This window comes from Triturus cristatus, chromosome 5_1, assembly GCF_964204655.1.
Source record: "Triturus cristatus chromosome 5_1, aTriCri1.1, whole genome shotgun sequence".
NCBI classification, from domain to species: Eukaryota; Metazoa; Chordata; class Amphibia; order Caudata; family Salamandridae; genus Triturus; species Triturus cristatus.
Window position 1 is genome coordinate 545,300,120 of NC_140587.1, and position 18,793 is coordinate 545,318,912.

Genomic DNA, 18,793 nt, shown 5'->3' on the forward strand with positions numbered 1-18,793 from the left:
AACTTATGGTTCTTATATGGTCCAAGTATTGGCTTTGGTTGGCTAGAACAATTGCAATTATTTCTTACCATACTCTATTATCAACAGTGGTTTATATGGAACCAGAATCTGCTACTATCAAAATTTGAATACCATCCTCACCCCCCCCCCGCTTAAATGCATATAAAGATGTACTATTGCATTTCTTCGTTAGACTACCAACTACCCCTGATTTGGTTTGATATCATTAACACCTATAACGAGAACACAATCTTTAGTAGTCTGTTTACTGTCTTCATCCAACAAGGTGGATTCAGACTCTGAATCTGTAATTTTCTTAACCATATTGATTCAAATTTTACGCAATATATGGGAGACTTCACTGTAAAACCTGCTCATTGGGCACCTCCTGTGAATGCTCACATCCCTTCCAGTTAATTTGATGAGCAGCGACACAATACCTGTCCTTGTTTCAGAGCCCCGCTCAAAGAGGCTATCTCAACCCTTTAAAGAATTCCAGTATACTCTGCATCTCTACGCAGTTTCTTTGAAAACCTTATTGCAAAATTCCTGTTGGGTGCTGTGCATGACAATAGGTAACAAAGCAGGTCAAATTTATGATGAACATTTGATGGAGCAGGGTTTTGAGAAAATAAAACCTGCACAAATTAACACCCCAGTAACACTTGCTAACAGTGTGCTCTATGTTTAATATGCACAAACACAATAGGAAAATGCTTTGCGCATGCGTGCAACAACACGAGACTAATGCATGTCAGACTAGGCCGCACTTTTGAGTTCTGCTTCGAAAGTAAAATAAAATAATGCTGCTTTAGCACATTAATGCTTTTGATAGAGATTTAACATGGGATAGTGCAATGGTGGGTGGTAAACAGTGAAAAACACATTTCGTGAAATTATTAAATGTCTGTTTTCTATTCATTATAAAGAAAAACATCGGTCTATAAATCTGCATGACAATAACGGGTTAACGGGAGAAAACCATTAAAATGCCGAAAATCGAGTTTAGAGAGAGAAATCGCGGTGGCTGAAGCTAGTAACCTTCGCAAGGCTTTTGTAAGACTGCCAAGAGATGAAAGGATGGCCATGAAATGCAAAAGAAATGTACAAACTTCTTCCGTAGAAAGCATCTACAGAGAACAATGAATGTGTATTAAACTGAAACATGTTTTCTAGAGGAAATATGAAATCATCGGACGTGGATAACGTAGTGTAACTTGTGTAAAACAAAACATTATAAAAATACGATTGTGTCCAGGGGCGGCTGGTGACATTTGAAGGTGGTGAGACGTGGAGGTCCGAGTTGAGTGCCCGGTGGTGGGAGGGGGAGGGGGGCTCGGGAGGGTTAAACTGACTTCTGCCAAACAGAAACAATGCCTGATGCCTTCTTTCGGCAGCCAAAGCTCAACTCCGTGTGCGCACAAATCTATAAATTAAACCACCCAAGCCACATTCGGGAATTTCTGAAAGTACTGTACACGACACGATCGTAATACCAATTTTTATCACCTTCCTGCTCATAAAAACCTAATAAAAATAGCACAAAAAGGTTTTATTGAGACAAATATTTTACAGAAACATGGATTATTTAATTTTGTGCCTACCTGGCGTCACTCTGCTTGTGCTTTCCTAGCTGCCGAATCGATTAATCATTTTTCAACACAACCTGCATGATCGTTCGAGAATGTTCATGAGCGCCACCCACTGCACTGTTTTATTGAATGCAAGCAAGCAACCCATATCTCGCGCTGCTGACAGGCTATTCTGTCGTTTCCAAGTGTCCTATGAATATTTAGGTCGGCTTAATAATTAATATTCCCCGTGGTTTGCTACTTGGAATGTCAGACGTTATTGGTAAAATCTATCACACCCCTGATACCATCGCACACGCCAACCTGAGACAGAGAAGAGGAAAGCGAAAGATGTATTCTGCAGAGAAGCCAGAAAGCAGACAAAATACACCGAGGCAACAGGAGACAAGGCGAGGCGTCTGATGGATAGAAAAGAAACGTAAAACACAAGAGAAACTGAGAAAATACACACAGAAATGTCCAGCGGAGAAACGGAACGATTTACTCTGACATGCCTCGCACCGGAAGCCGTCCCAGTAGTGACGTTCCAGCGAAGATCCACTTACCAAGACGACATCGATCATCTCTGCTCAAGAAACAACACATCCGAGTCTGTGGTGGCGTGTGAGAGGCTGGAGGGAGAGTGTGGTGCAGTGCGGGGCTGTGACTGTGGCCGGTGCCGGTGTCTGTCCTGAGCAATGCACAAGCTCCAGCCTCCCATCCATTGTCCAATCAGGAGGCCTGGGACTGGCGCGAAGGAAAGGGGCGTGCTCCGGTGTGGCCACCCACTGCCCTGCCCCTTGATTTCAGTGGCGCTATGCTGAAGACGCCTGGGGCGCAGCACAGGCGCCCCATTTGAAACCAGGCATTTTCCGCTTTCTTTGGCCACTCCCTTCATGTTGACATCACTCTATCCACATGTGCTTCCAGGGCGAGCAATATTCCTCTCCCCGGCCAGCACATGCAAGCAGGAGGTCTCTGACCTCCTGTGACCTCGTCGTCGTCCGTGCCATGAAGAAAAAAAGTCAGAGTCAGACAATTTAATTTGTATTATTGTCTATTGTGTGTGAGAGACACATGGGGAAGAGACAGAGCACGTCTTTTGAGGCTGCTGCATTGCGTGTGATGTCTTTCCCCGATCCTCATCCAGAGGCTGGTGGGCAACGCTCCATTCGCCCCTATGCACCAGCCACCACTGATTGTGTCTATGGTGGTGTGATAGATCTCCCCCCCCCCCCCACCCTGAATCAACCAATGAGAGACTGAGTTTTTGCAGATGTTTCAACTATTGTGGGTTGGACATGTAGGTTTTAGGGTATAACTGGGGTGCTCTAGGGGGTGTGCTTAGGGTGGCGTTGAGAGAATCTTAGAGGGAGATCCTCACTGTCCGTCAGTTTGCTGAGGCCTACCTGTTTTCCTGTTCCTATCCTGCCTCAGTATTCCTGTAATCTTTGTTCCCTGAATCTATCTCGGTGGACCTCCTACTATCTCCGTGGCCACGGAGTGGTATTTTGTTATTTCCTCAGGTTAGTATTTAGCTAAATGATCTGTACTTTGCATAATTATTTGCAAATGTATTTTGGCTCTGAAACTTTTGTCTCTTCGTCTATCCACTCCTTCATATGCATTTTGTTCATTTGATATGAGTTTGATACTGCTTGCATTGATAAATGTTTTCTTTCTCTCACTGTGATTAATGCACGGTTTGCTTTGTAAATCTGTACATGTTGAGTTCTTAGCGGTACAAAAGGGGGTGGTGATGGACGGAGCATCAGAACCAATCAAACACTCACACCCAGTCAACAGATCTGGGTTTGATCCATCACCGTTCTTTAGCCCACTCTGCCACCCCAGTTCAGACATGGCCATATGCAAATCAGTCTGACCCTGTGCCTCATGGGAACAGTCCAGCCCGAACTGCCAAGCCATGCCTTCCCTGGACCAGAAACAAGCTTCCTAGGACCAGTTTCTGGCATTTCAGCCGTCTTCAGCCAGGCTTGCTTGAATCCAGTGGCAAAGTGAGCAAGGGACTCACGTCTGAGCATACCCTGCCAACTTATGGCGAACAAAGTGGTACAAAAGGGGGTGGTGATGGACGGAGCATCAAAACCAATCAAACACTCACACCCAGTCAACAGATCTGGGTTTGATCCATCACCGTTCTTTAGCCCACTCTGCCACCCCAGTTCAGACATGGCCATATGCAAATCAGTCTGACCCTGTGCCTCATGGGAACAGTCCAGCCCGAACTGCCAAGCCATGCCTTCCCTGGACCAGAAACAAGCTTCCTAGGACCATGTTGAGTTCTTATTCACTGTATTATTTGGTGATAAACTTTATTAACTTTACATTGAGTTTGTGGTTATTTAGTAATAAGGATAGATAGACCTTTATTATTATTACCATCAACTTCAGTTCCATCGACCAAAGGAAAGAAGTCGGTATAAAGACTCAGTTATGTATTTAGTGTGTAAGATATGAGTCTGTATAATGAACAACTGATTTCGAGTGTTCATTGGTCTTGAAACTCATCCCAGCGTCAATTCAGCGGATGTTGTGTTGGTAAGTTTGTTTTATGGTTCTGTGTGTATTTTGTTTATCGATTATCGATCCCTGATTGGCGCTGGATCGCATTTAATCAACAAACGGGAGCCCTTGCTGATGGGGACAGTCCTTGGAAGATAACCGGTACCAACTGACATATCAAAATAACCGGCCCCCAAATTCCAACATAAACCATATTATGCCATCAGCAAGGAACATGAGCTCATACAGGTTAGTGAGCAAGTGCATGTACAAAGCAGATGATGCAAACATAATCATTACTACAATCAAAGTAAATAGCCAAACAAAGAATAAACTTACCCCTGATACAACTCTTGGAAGACAGCGTAGTAACACTAATGCCCGGGAGTTGCTTTAGTAGGAGACAACTTATTTATTTCATGGTTGGTTACCCCAACCTTACATGCATCCACACATTGTCACAACCTCAACGCTCACCATTCTACAGCATGTCTGCACAGCCCTTACATAGAGGCACCCCAAGTCATTACGTTATCCAATATCCTTACATTCATTACTAAATGTTAGACCAAGTCACCACAGAAACCGTCAAAGTTAAGACACCATCCAAAGCAGAGATTCCCGGATTCTTTTGCTGCCAGAGATGGACCACTCCATGGCAACTTTAAAACACTCCATTAAGACATGTTTCAAGGGGGAAAATAGAGTCAGGAGGCTGGTCTGACCATTCACATAAAGAAATGGAGTTCTACCTAACGCAAGAAATGCTACCACACGACCATTTAGCCCCACGACGCTCTCTAAAGGGGAAACCACAAGGGAAAATAATTTAACTCACTACATCCGAAACTTTAGTCCTTAACCAGTTTGCTTTCCTTTGTATAACAGCTTGACAGAAACCCTTCCCACCTCGTCACTGAGACAGCACTTATTGAGTCCTGCGTTTTCTTTTTAGGTCTCGCCCACGCACCGCGCATGTGCTGCATAGAAGAGCTTTAGCTGTCGTTAAGCTCTTTTTCGAAGCACATACTTGTGCTTGTGGCGGCATATACCTTGTGGGAGCGCGCAGGGGCCCGCCACAAGCATGAGTATGTGCTTCGAAAAAGAGCAGACTGCTCTTCCCAGCGCGCACGCAACACTTGCGGGTGCACCCCTCCGACTGTCTCCCGCTGCAGCCTGCATGCCTTTTTTTTTTTTTTTAAACCTTCAGCTGGTGGCGCGCGCGCTTGTTCACATTGATGTTGTCGACGTACTTGTGCAGACCTTTATTAGTCCTACACTTACGCAGTCTATTGATAGTGTCTGGACTTTACTGGAGTTTTTCTCATACCCATCTCAGAAATATATTATGACGTTTCATGCCACGTACATGTCTCATTCTAACATCCGCCCATGGGATACACTTTCCCTGGATTTGATAGGATCTTGTTAACCTCATATCTATCAGCATACACTAGCTCTTGCAACGAGACTGTGACCCGGTTTCATTAGTCTCATCCATCACTGTACCACCTCTCATCATTGTTACCCTGGAAACACTTTCCTTTTTACAGATCTGCACCCTTTCGACAAGATAATAATCCCCGCATCAAAGTGTGTGCTTAAGTGCAGATTATGATTGAGGACACTGCCATTCCTATTAGCCTCAGAGACCACATCGCGGCCCCAAGAGTACCCACTGGTCAAGTTGTGGACCACTGACACTGCAACTCCCATGAGCCTCTTTTCTTTGATGGACACATGTGACGCCATCCCAAATCGTGCTTCTTTGCTTTTAGAAGCCGCTCTAGACTAGAAAATCCTCCTCAGCCAGGTGTGGCTATTTTGGTGGCAGTTATCAAAACAGGTAGGCCCTGCGACCCAGTGCGCTTTACCACACTCACAGATACCACGGATTACAAAGATTTGCTGATTGTTATGGGTACCACTTAGCAAAATCCAACTATTGAGATTTAGCACTATTTTCCTATTACTTTTTAATTGAGGATTCTATATTTCCATCATTACTGCCCACCGATTAAAAACATATGATATTTCCCTACTATACCTGGCCTTAGTTCTGCCTAGGTCTTATACAGGAGAATATGAATGCATTAATTGTGTTTTCAGCCCACATGCAAAGCATGGCTGCGTTTCACACAAGAACACATCATAAAATACATGTAAAAAACAAGTAAAAACTATAAACATTTAACACCTTACAAGAGTTTTTATAAAGAGAGCAAGAATTCATTTAATTAAAGAGGTAGAAAAGATAAATTAGGACAAAAAGATAAAAGGCCCCTTCTTCTTGTGACTACACACAATCCTGCAATCTTCATCAGAATATATCTATCCATGGATCTGGACAGCATATTTCACTGAACCAGAGAAATTACCAGTCTGTACTGATTTAACCATTAAGTCTCAGCTTTTGCTCATAAACATTCTAGTCAATTTTGTTGCTTGCCAAGACTGGTCACTTAGGAGGAAAAATATTTGTTCATCTGGCTCCTCTAACTGTTTTTTTGGAGCAACATGCTTATAGTTCTCAGTCTTATAGTACTGTACATATTGCAGTCCAGTAAGAAATGTCTCAAATCTTCTATGGCACCACAGGGGCATTTGGGAGATTGCAGTATTTTTTTCCTGTTTAGGGTTTAGTTTAGCAGTATGCAACCTCCTCTCACCAGGGCCAAGGGCCTCTTTTCTCTCTCGTTTGCCAGCAGTATTAAGTGCACTCTTCCTCCGCTCTTTTGCTAGGTGCACGCATTGTTTGGTCATGATAGAGTTTATCTGCCTCTTCAAAAACATTTGAAGATTACTAGGGGCTTGGAATAGTGCCAAGTTGAGTCTCTTCCTTTCTTTGAGACCGACTATTACGAAAGTGGACATACTAATCAGCTTATAATGTTCGTTACCCGCACATATTTCAATGGGGCCTTCTGGCATGGAGGTGTACCCGTCAGATATGAAGATGGCAAAACGAAATCCTTTGGGGGAGGTTGAGAACTTCTAGAATTCCCTCTCAAAGTAACCGAAATGGCAAGTAGTTGTTAGACGGCGACCTCAGAGGAGCCTGGAAGGGGTCCTGACTACCCTGAGACCCACCCTCAAAGTATCGTAGCCGGGCACTGGTGGGAGACTCCCCAGGGGGAGGAATCTCGTATCTAGGATCGTACTTCTGGCACCACACGACACAGAGTGACCACACCGGGTATTCTGAGAAATCAATCTTTATCAAGTAGGTTATCACTGCAAATATGTACAAGGTGAGCGCGAGCTCAAGAGTCTCGGAAGGGGTAGGGGGTAGCGGGACAGTCTCTGGTAAAGGTTCAAAGCAGGGACGTATCCGGCGCACAGCTCACAATCCTCGAGCTGGGGGATACGATGTTGTAGTTGGGGTCCGGCGGGACCGTGAGGGTCTGTTGGAGCCGCGAGTCACTCAGCGGGCTCAGGTACAGGTTCGGAGGTCTTACGATCTTCAGGGAGCCGCGAGTCACTCAGCAGGGCTCAGGTACAAGTTCGGAGGTCTTACGATATTCAGGGAGCCGCGAGTCACTCAGCAGGGCTCAGGAGGGTCCAAGTTCCAGGAGCCGCGACCACGTCGGCAGGCTCTCGTTGTTCCAGCGTCGAATCTCCCGGACAGACCCAGAGCACCCCTTGTTATAGGTCGACCCCTCTTTGATGTCCGGAGTCTGTGCAGGCAGGGGTCTTGTCACCTGGGGGTCGCTTGTTGGGATTTGCTGCTATTGTCTTTTGATCCTTTCAGGGCCGGGTCGGGAGGAGTCCCAGACACCCAGCAGGCACGGAGCCAGCCCTCAGGGAGGCCGGAGGGCCGATCAAAACCCATCGTCCCGGGGGAGTTCAGAGGTGCGATAGAAACTGCTCCTCCCTCTCTCATCCCCTGGAAGCGTGATGTCCTCCAGCCGGAGTGGCGCCTCTAGGCCCGGGTCGCGCTGGGGCCGGGCGGCCATCTTGGTGCATGAAGTGGGCACGCGGGCCCGGGGTGGCCGAAGGGAGAGAAGCCATGGACGGGGATGTCCGGGTCGGTGCGTGTGTCCTGGTGGGGAGGTTCGGCTGGGCCGTGTGCTTGGGCTGCAGGTACCAGGATTCGGTGGTGCGGGGGCACGGAGGGCCATTCTACGAGGCCGGGTCCAACACGCGTCCCCCCCAGCTGAAAGCCGGAGAGAACTGCCCATCAGCTTGGGGGGTTCTCTTCGCTGAGGCGGAAGAACCGGGAGAGGCCGTCAGCATTGGCGTGGTCCGTACCAGGGCGGTGTTCTACGGTGAAATCCATCCCCTGGAGGGAGATTGACCACCGCAGTAGCTTGGGGTTTTCTCCTTGCATCTGCATGAGCCATCGCAAGGGCCGATGGTCAGTTTGGACTCTGAAATGGGTGCCGAACAGGTAGGGTCGTAGCTTTTTGAGTGCCCAGACCACGGCAAAGGCTTCGCGCTCTATGGTGCTCCATCTCTGTTCTCGGGGCAACAGCCGCCGACTGAGGAAGGCGACGGGCTGGTCTAGGCCTTGGTCATTTACTTGGGACAGGACGGCCCCAATACCATGCTCGGAGGCATCGGTCTGGACTATGAACTCCTTGGCGTAGTCGGGAGCATGGAGGACGGGGGCAGTACACATGGCCTTTTTTAGGGCATCGAAAGCTTCCTGGCAGGCAGCCGTCCACTGCACTTTCTTTGGCTGTCTTTTAGACGGGAGTTCTGTGAGAGGGCCGACAAGGCTGCCATACCCCCGAATGAATCTTCGGTAGTAGCCCGTGAGTCCCAGAAAGGCTCGGACCTCCGTTTGGGTGATGGGTGGTTCCCAGGCCAGGATGGCGTCGATCTTTGGCTGTAGAGGGGCGACCTGGCCGCTCCCGACCTGGTGCCCCAGGTAGACCACGGATCCTTACCCGATCTGGCACTTGCTGGCTTTTACTGTGAGGCCTGCCTGGCGCAGGGCGGTTAGCACCCTCCGGAGGTGCTGGAGGTGCTCACTCCACCCTGAACTGAAGACAGCGATGTCGTCCAGATATGCCGCGCTGAACTGTTCTAGCCCGGCCAGGACCCTATTCACCAGTCGCTGGAAAGTGGCCGGGGCATTTTTCATCCCGAAGGGCATTACGCGGAAGCGGTAGTGCCCATCGGGGGTGGAGAAAGCGGACCGCTCCTTGGCCCCTTCGGTGAGCGCAATCTGCCAGTATCCGCAGGTGAGGTCGAATGTGCTGAGGAACCGGGCTGCCCCTAGTCGGTCAATGAGTTCGTCGGCTCGTGGAATGGGGTGGGCATCGGCTCGGGTAACGTCATTGAGCCCCCGGTAGTCCACGCAGAATCGGAGCTCGGGGGCGACACCGGGGGCCGCTGCCTTTGGGACCAGGACCACGGGGCTGGCCCAGGGACTGTCAGAGGGCTCGATCACCCCCAGGGTCAACATCTTCGAGACTTCCGCTTGAATGCAGGACCGGACCCGGTCAGGAACCCGGTAGGCTCGGTGTCTCACCGGCGGGCTGTCCCCGGTGTCCACGTCATGAACACACCAGTTGGTGACCCGGGGGGTCAGGGAGAAGAGGTCGGAAAATTGTCTTAGGAGCTGGCGGCAGTCCGCTTGTTGCTGGGCAGTGAGGGCTGGGGAGAGGTTCACTCCTTCCACGGAGCCATCCTGCTCCTTGACACACAGGAGGTCCGGGAGGGGATCCGACTCATCTTCGGCCCCGTCATCGGTGGCCAGCAGGAGGCTCAGTTCTGTCCGCTGGAAGTGAGGCTTGAGGCGGTTCACGTGCAGGACCCGGAGGGGATCCCGAGGCGACTGGACGTCCACCAAGTATGTGACTTCACTCTTCCGCTCAACCACTTTGTAAGGCCCAGTCCATCGGTCCTGGAGGGCGCCAGGCTTCACGGGGGCCATGACCCACACCTGCTGGCCCGGCTGGAACTCTACCAGAGTGGCATTCTGGTCGTACCAGCGCTTCATCTCTTCTTGACTTGCCTCCAGGTTGGCCTCAGCCAGTTCTCGGAACTGCCTGGTCTGGTTCCGGAGGGCCAGGACGTATTGGAACACATCTCGGGGGGTGGTCTGGGGTGCTGCCTCCCACCCTTCCTTAACCAAACTGAGGGGACCTCGGACGGGGTGTCCATAGAGTAATTCAAACGGGCTGAACCCTAAGGACTTCTGGGGGACCTCCCGGTAAGCGAACAAGAGGCAGGGGAGCAGGACGTCCCACTTATGCCGGAGAGGCTCTTCTAGGCCAGCGATCATCCCTTTCAAAGTCCTATTAAACCTTTCTACTAGGCCGTTCCCTTGGGGATGGTACGGGGTGGTGAACTTATAGGACACCCCACATTGTTGCCACAGGGACGTCATATACTTCGAGATAAAATTAGTGCCGCGATCGCTCACGACCTCGCGGGGAAAACCCACCCTGGAAAAGATCCCCATCAGGGCCCGGCCCACCACGGGGGCCGTAATGGTGCGTAGGGGAATAGCCTCAGGATAGCGGGTGGCGTGGTCCACTAGGACCAAGATGAAACGGTGGCCTTGGGAGGTGGGGGGGTCCAGTGGTCCCACGATGTCGATTCCGACTCGTTCAAAAGGGGTACTGACGACCGGGAAGGGTTGGAGGGGAGCCTTGCACTTCCCCCCACTCTTCCCACTAGCCTGGCACGTGGGGCAGGACTTGCAGTGGGCTTCTACCGCTGCTCTCATTCTAGGCCAGTAAAAATGGGTCACGAGACGGCTGTAGGTCTTGTCCTGACCCAGGTGGCCGGCGAGGGGGACGTCGTGGGCTAAGCCCAGGAGGAAATCTCGGAAGCGGAGGGGTACCACCAGTACCCGTCCGGATCCCAGCTCCACCGACTTCTGCTCACTGTACAAGATGTTATTTTCCCAATAGATTCGGTGTGTCCCGGTCTGGTCACCTGCGGCTTGGCCCTCGGCCTGGCGCCGCAGCCCGACCAGGGAAGGACAAGTGGCTTGCTCCCGGCAAAATTCTTCCCGAGTGGGCCCGCCCTCGTGGCGCCAATGGGCCAACTCGGGTAGATCTCCCAACTCGGGGACCGGGGCGGGGTCGGATGGTGCGGGTTCGTCGCGGGCGACGGACCCTTCTGATGGGGGGACGGGAGGACCCTCGGCGGGGACTGTACTGGTCTCTTCGATCGGGGTGCTCTCGACTTCTCTCCGGGGAGTGAGTCGGGCTGACATAGATCGGGTGGTGGCGCACACCCACTCGGGGAGTCCCATCATTCCTAGGTGGGCCTTGCGCTCGACGTGCTTCCAGGGAGAACTCTCCAGGTCGTTCCCTAAGAGGCAGTCGACTGGCTGGGAGGTTCTTACGGCCACCTTGAGTTTACCTATCACCCCTCCCCACTCAAACGGCACCAGGGCTACCTGACACATACTTTCTCTATTGTCTGCGGATATTACGGGGCAAAAGACGTTGGGGAGGATCTGCTCCTCGGGGACTAGGTGCCTGAGGACACCGGTGATACTGGCCCCGGTGTCCCGCAGGGCCTCTACCTGGTGGCCATTGATCTTGACGAGCTCCCCGTATTTCTGTGTGTTGGAGGGTAGGAGGCTACCAGGGATCATCTCCCTATCTCCCAGGGATACTAGGGCCATTGCTGCGGGTTCCCACTCCTCGGCTTCCTCAACCTCCTCCCCCAGGGCTACGTTGGCTATCTGTCTCGCAGGGGGGGTAGGGGAGACTTGGGTGGCCATGGGGCACTCTGGGTCATTGGCGTAGTGCCCGGGTTTCTGGCAACGGAAACATGTGACGGTCACCCGGTGTCCCCGTCTCCCAGGGGGCCCTGTCACCGGTGGGGGGGGCGCCGGGAAAGGTGGAGGTTGTGTCTTCGGGGGGCTAGGCTGGGACTCTCTCGGCCCTCCCTGGTTCCCTCCCCCTCTCTGGCGGGGTGGTCCCTGACTGGCTCGGGGGTACTCTCCTACCATGCCCCGGGAGACCCGGGTGTTGGTCCAGCGGTCGGCCTCCACAGCCAGCTTCCGGGAATCTGTGAGCTTGCTGTCAAGCAGATGCTGACGTAGTTCTATGAAGCAGTTCGCAGCCAGATGTTCCCACAACATGAGGTCAGTGAGTTCGGCAAGGGTGGTAACTTTGCTGCCCTTGATCCACCCATCGAAGGCCCGACTGAAAAAGTTTACATACTCCACCCAGGTGGTGCCCGGGATCTTCCTGCAGTCCCGGAATCGCTGACGGTACATTTCTGGGGTGAGGCCGTATCTTGTGAGTAGAGCCTCTTTCATGTGGCTGTAGGAGGTCTGCAGGGAGAGGGGTAGGTCGAGCAGGGTGTCCCTTCCTTCGCTCAGAAACCGCCCCCACAACCCCGCCCCCCAGTCCTTCTGCGGGATCCGATGGGAGGCCATGGCGACCTCGTAGGCCCTGAACCATTGCTGAATGTCATCGTTTTTATAATATTCCTTGACCACATCCTTGGGGATGTGGACCTTCTGTTCCGCTGGGGAGGCCGTCTCTCGGTTTCCCGGGGGCCTTCCTTCCTCGCTTCTGGCCTTGAGCTCGATTTCTTTCAAGCTGCGTTTGTGCTCTAGTTGGAGCTTCCTTCCTTCGTGCTCCCGTTGGAGCTTCTTTTCTTCTAGTTCGCCTTGTACACGCAGTTGCTCTACTGCTAGCTTTTTTTCCGCTAACTTCAATTCGCCCTCGATTTTGAGTTTGGCTAACTCGAGTTCATGATTGCGGCTTCTCTCACTGTCCGCGAGCTCTTCCGGGGATAGGCCCCCGTCTGGTACGATGCCTTGCACCTGATTGCTACTGCTTTCACTTTGGGGGGGTTCAGCTTCGTCGGGGCGCTCCCCCGTGCCTTCCGGGCGGGAGGCCCCGGTCTCCACCCAAGTTTTCAGTGCTTTCTGCAAATCCTCTTTAGTGTTGAGACCAGTGGTAGCGATTTTAAGTTCTTTGCAAAATTGCTTTAGCTCTTTGTGTGTGTATTCTTCTAGCTGCTCCACCTGGAACACCCTGTTGGCGTTGGTTTCTGCGGGGCTCACGGCGCTTCCTTCTGCCATCTTTGTCGGTAGTGCTTCCGTTGTTCACGGTACGATCTCTAGGTGATGGGCCCGAATCCCGTCGCTTGCCACCAATGTTAGACGGCGACCTCAGAGGAGCCTGGAAGGGGTCCTGACTACCCTGAGACCCACCCTCAAAGTATCGTAGCCGGGCACTGGCGGGAGACTCCCCAGGGGGAGGAATCTCGTATCTAGGATCGTACTTCTGGCACCACACGACACAGAGTGACCACACCGGGTATTCTGAGAAAACAATCTTTATCAAGTAGGTTATCACTGCAAATATGTACAAGGTGAGCGCGAGCTCAAGAGTCTCGGAAGGGGTAGGGGGTAGCGGGACAGTCTCTGGTAAAGGTTCAAAGCAGGGACGTATCCGGCGCACAGCTCACAATCCTCGAGCTGGGGGATACGATGTTGTAGTTGGGGTCCGGCGGGACAGTGAGGGTCTGTTGGAGCCGCGAGTCACTCAGCGGGCTCAGGTACAGGTTCGGAGGTCTTACGATCTTCAGGGAGCCGCGAGTCACTCAGCAGGGCTCAGGTACAAGTTCGGAGGTCTTACGATCTTCAGGGAGCCGCGAGTCACTCAGCAGGGCTCAGGAGGGTCCAAGTTCCAGGAGCCGCGACCACGTCGGCAGGCTCTCGTTGTTCCAGCGTCGAATCTCCCAGACAGACCCAGAGCACCCCTTGTTATAGGTCGACCCCTCTTTGATGTCCGGAGTCTGTGCAGGCAGGGGTCTTGTCACCTGGGGGTCGCTTGTCGGGATTTCCTGCTATTGTCTTTTGATCCTTTCAGGGCCAGGTCGGGAGGAGTCCCAGACACCCAGCAGGCACGGAGCCAGCCCTCAGGGAGGCCGGAGGGCCGATCGAAACCCATCGTCCCGGGGGAGTTCAGAGGTGCGATAGAAACTGCTCCTCCCTCTCTCATCCCCTGGAAGCGTGATGTCCTCCAGCCGGAGTGGCGCCTCTAGGCCCGGGTCGCGCTGGGGCCGGGCGGCCATCTTGGTGCATGAAGTGGGCACGCGGGCCCGGGGTGGCCGAAGGGAGAGAGGCCATGGACGGGGATGTCCGGGTCGGTGCGTGTGTCCTGGTGGGGAGGTTCGGCTGGGCCGTGTGCTTGGGCTGCAGGTACCAGGATTCGGTGGTGCGGGGGCACGGAGGGCCATTCTACGAGGCCGGGTCCAACAGTAGTCTTATCCAGTCCGCAGTGTTCTGCACCATGGACTATTTGACTTCCAACCTTTGTTAGGAAAACTCTATCAATGTGGTTAGAAAATCGATGTCCAAATTTCCTGACCAGTTTGCGATAGCATTTGCCAAAGCCAACGCTTTTTTTCGAGGGTAGTTGAGGACTCAGACTATACATCGATTGGGCAAGCTTTGCTTTTTGTGTGTTTCAATTGTTCTTTCACCTCTTCACAAGGGTGAGCAGTGTTAACTATTACACCGCCACAAAGTGTCACAACATATATGATTCTTTGAAACCCAGTGAGTTGCCACTTTTGATTTACCTCGAGGGATGCAAGTAAAACTGACTAATATGTTTTTTTTACTGTCTTTTTTTCTCATCTTCAATCTTTTACAGGTCCAGCTTTCAGTGAAAAAAGTACTACCCATATCACCACTAATTATGCTAGGTGGGTGAATTTTCCATGGTCCTGACAAATGTCTTCACACCGTTTTAGGGGTTTTTACAGGCAGAAACATGCTGAACTCTTACAATTTGGATTGATCTATACCCCTCTTCTTTAACCTCTATTCTTTTGGGACAAGAATACAAATATTTACTTAGGACCATCAAGATGTAGTTTTATCCTATGATCCTCTCTATTTTCTGCAACCCAAATTCACTTCTATAGTTTCATAGGACTTCCTCCCACCGAAATCATCTCAAGTGCTCCTTCTGTTTCACGGAGGTTTGTAGCCCACTCACCTATATTTCCAGATAGTGATGAGAGGAGGGCCCCTATGATGATGAAGCATGCCACCTCAGGGTGGGTGAGGGCATTCATTCTTTAAACAGAACAGACTGGTTACAGACACGCATCAAATTATATATTTTTTGTTCATCTGAATCCAGCTTAAAATAACAAAGGACTTGTTGTAAGTACTTAACAGAACCTAACAGAGGTCTGAGGAAATGCTAGAATATAAAGAGAAAAATTCTTGCTTATACTTTCCAGAGGACTATGAACTGATACAAATGGCGACTGCACCAGTCTCGGTAGATATTTCGGGGCTTTCAGAAGAGACATGTTTCAAGTGACTCTTCTGCCTTGAAGAGATGCTGAGTTAGTGCAGAAGCATGCCCCTCGCTCCTGTGCCATAAATGCTGCAATTGTGTGCCATGACCTTGATTTTCATGCAACGTGTTTATGGCAGAGGATAAAAGAAAATCAAAATTATAAAGTCAGAACTTTAGCAACACATGGCAAAAATATACCTGTTGCTGTGCTATCAAGGACTGGGTGGGAGGACTGTGGTGCAATGCGGATATGGTAGGGGACAAGGATGCGAGGTGGAAGCGGCATTTGGGGTGACAGCAAGGACACACATGCAGTCCCATGGAATGCTCAAAGAAAAAGAAATGAAAAAAAGTAGTTCCCTTATATTAGGCATGGACATCATGCAAGACAAGCATTTAGGTTCGCCTATGTGAGACCTATAGGCATTATCAAAGTTTTTTTTTAAATGTTGCACAGCAGCGCAAGCTGCTATGCAACATGACAAAGTCAATAATAACAAAGCGCTATGGTGCAGCCAGTGTTGACTGTACCATAATGCATTTTTCGATCACGCTTAGTCATGTTGCACAGCAACCTGCGCTACCGTGCAACATCTTTACAAAAACATTAACAAAGCCAAATAGCTCTGAGGGCTTGTTCATGTTTTTTAAAGGGGGTGTGGCATTACAGCCAGAACTGTTGCCTGCAGGACTGGACAACCAGGTTTGAGGCTCTGCGTCAAATTAACATCCTGAGATTCGAGGCAAATCACTTAAACTCCTTGTGCCTCAAAAAATGAATGTGCCCATGTGTAAAGTAAATATTGCTGGTGCATATTGCTCAAATACCTTCAGGTCCAGTGTGTGCCTAATAAACCACCTGGAAATAAAATTTAACAAGCATTGAAAATGCAATAGGTCTCGCTTTTGATTAATTGAATGCCATTTGCTTTGCTAATGGTATTCTATAGCAAAGCAAATGGCTTTACCTTAATAAAAGGCAAGACCTATTGCATTTGCAATGCTTGTTACACATGCATTCATTGCATTAGCTGAATTGGCCCTAAATAACAGAGTCGAGACTACAACTTCCAGAATGCACCGTGTTTTTAAAAGCAAACAAAAGGACTGGAATACTGTCGCAGTGATTTAGTTCAATAAATTATATTAACTCCTCACCTGGCGGTGCGTCGTCGAGAGAGCTCCGAGTTGGAAGAGCATTTGGTGCGCCGTGCCCCGTAGGCTGGCATGACCGATACCGCTTCTTTTAGTGTCCCGCTTGACCACAGTTGGCGCTACCCCAGTCGTGCGACCTGTGTACAGCCGAGCATAGACTCGACCTAACCGGCAACGTACAGCCACCGCCGCTGCATCAAGAAGCATTGTCGCTAATGCTCACATGCGTCTGTCCCAGAACGATTTCGACGCCCTGTATGCCTGCAGCAAGGGTACTACTAGCCCAGCGAGGTATATTCGAAGACTAACAGAATCGCCATCTTAGAGTGGTCCAATTTCTTTAGTGTTATGGTTCAATATAGAAGTTGGCGTTCACTATATAAACAACTTTCACGCTCCTTTAACTAAGATTGCTTGAGGAAAAATGCAAGAACTTCAAACTTTCATGGGAGACAGTATGGAGACGCATATAAAGTAGGTACACAACAGACCTTGTACTAACCCGAAATAAAAGATGTCTGTTTATTACTCGTGCTTAATAAGGCAAACATAATTTCTAGTTTATTTTCTATAGCTTTTGATCAGCATAAACCTTTAATTACATACTATACTCTGCCATTGCAGATATGTTTAATATTCAAACACCTCCAAAGGAGTCTCTCTTCGATGTCTCCTGCAGGGCCAAGATTGGTTAGACATGTACCATTAATTGGTTGTCTGAATTCGGTAGGCATCTTATAAAGTTGTTTGGCGTTTCCAAAACAATGCCTGCTAACGCACAATGCTCACTCTAAGACTGCTACAAATTGCAAGAAAGCCGAGAAAAGTGTAGTCGGATCTGGTTTACTTAATATGAACTAAATTTCGCATGCTCTAGGCTGATATAAGAGGCTTTCTGGCACATGTCTTAAGCTAAGATTTTGTGAGTCCTTAAAAGCAATTATTAAGGATTCGCAATTAAGGACTTGCAAAATCCTATGCATGTAGGAATCACTATAATAATAGCGATTCCTACACATTCCTTATTTGCGACTCGCAACTTGCGAGTCCCAAATAAGGAATAGCTTCCCATTAATTCCTTTGGGCCTACAGGCCCATAGGAATGAATAGGAAATTGCAAGCGCAATTTGCGAGTACCAATAGGTACTCGCAAATTGCGCATGCAATCAATTTCAGGCTGCAAGTGTGTCAAAAGGACACCCTGTTGCACCCCTGGAATTGACCTCTGCACGTATGTTGCGCACACACATGCCCTAAGGGCATGTGTGTGCACAACATGAAACTTTGAAAAATGCACAAAAGTGCTTTTTTCAAAGGTTTTGCAAATAACCATGAAGTTCAACTTCATGGTAATTTGCGCACCCTATTAGCGAAATCGCTATTTTTTTTACTTTAATGCATTGCAGTTAAGGAATCTCAATTTGGGATTCCTTAAAAACAATCGCAATTTAAGTAATCGCAATTTAGAGATTACTTAAGTTGCCATTTTTGCATTTGGGATGATGCAAACCAAATGCAACAAGCGTTGGCATAGCCAATAGGTCTCGCCTTTGGGACCTTATAAGTGTTTAGCCATGTAACAGTTGCATAACTAAATACTTATAAGTTCCAAAAAGCGAGACCTATTGGCTATGACAATGCTTGTTTCTGTTTATTACTGCTCTGTAGTAATGGCGGCACCCGTGCTTTAGCTTAAACATCTTAAGCTAAAGTCGGGTGCCGAGATTGCTTCAAGAGTAAAGAATTGTCTATTTCTTTACTTTTGAAGCAATCTCAGCACCCGACTTTAGCCTAAGATGTTTAAGCTAAAGCACCGGTGTCGCCATTACAACATAGAAGTAATAAACAGGAAAAAAAAGCAAGAGCCTGCCGTGGGGGGGGGAATGCTACCGCCGGCCACAGCTTGCAGTGCATGTGCGCGAGTGGTGCGCGCGCAGCAGTAATCACGCCATATGGCGCCTCTGCTCAAGTGCGCGCCCGCGCACATGCACTGCAAGCTGTGGCCGGCGGTAGCATTTTTTGAAGCCCTTACTTTAAGTCTCGCCAGACCAGCGCAAGCGCTGGGTCAGGCGAGACCTAAAAATACCAGTAGCAAAGGGGCAGATTCTGAGAATCTGCCCGTTTGCGACCTTTTGTTCTTTTGGTGCATGTACCTGTTTGACTTTGTGATGTACACTAAACACACAAGAAATCAAGAGCACAATCCTAACACAACTAATGCACAAGAAACAAGCATTTGCAATGCAATAGGTCTGGCATTTTACGAGTTTTCGAGCTATTGGCATTGAA

At 49.7% G+C, this 18,793-nt stretch overlaps 1 protein-coding gene across 1 annotated transcript in view; it reads right to left on the reverse strand.

The window, feature by feature from the left end:
- TMEM70 (transmembrane protein 70) overlaps nucleotides 1-16,776 on the reverse strand; it is a 64,911-nt gene extending 48,135 nt beyond the window's left edge. Inside the window, exon 1 of the mRNA XM_085605420.1 lies at nucleotides 16,508-16,776. Coding sequence (XP_085461546.1) covers nucleotides 16,508-16,711 — 204 coding nt within the window. The 5' untranslated portion in view covers nucleotides 16,712-16,776. The remainder of the gene's footprint in view (nucleotides 1-16,507) is intronic.
- Between the last annotated feature and the right edge of the window lie 2,017 nt (nucleotides 16,777-18,793).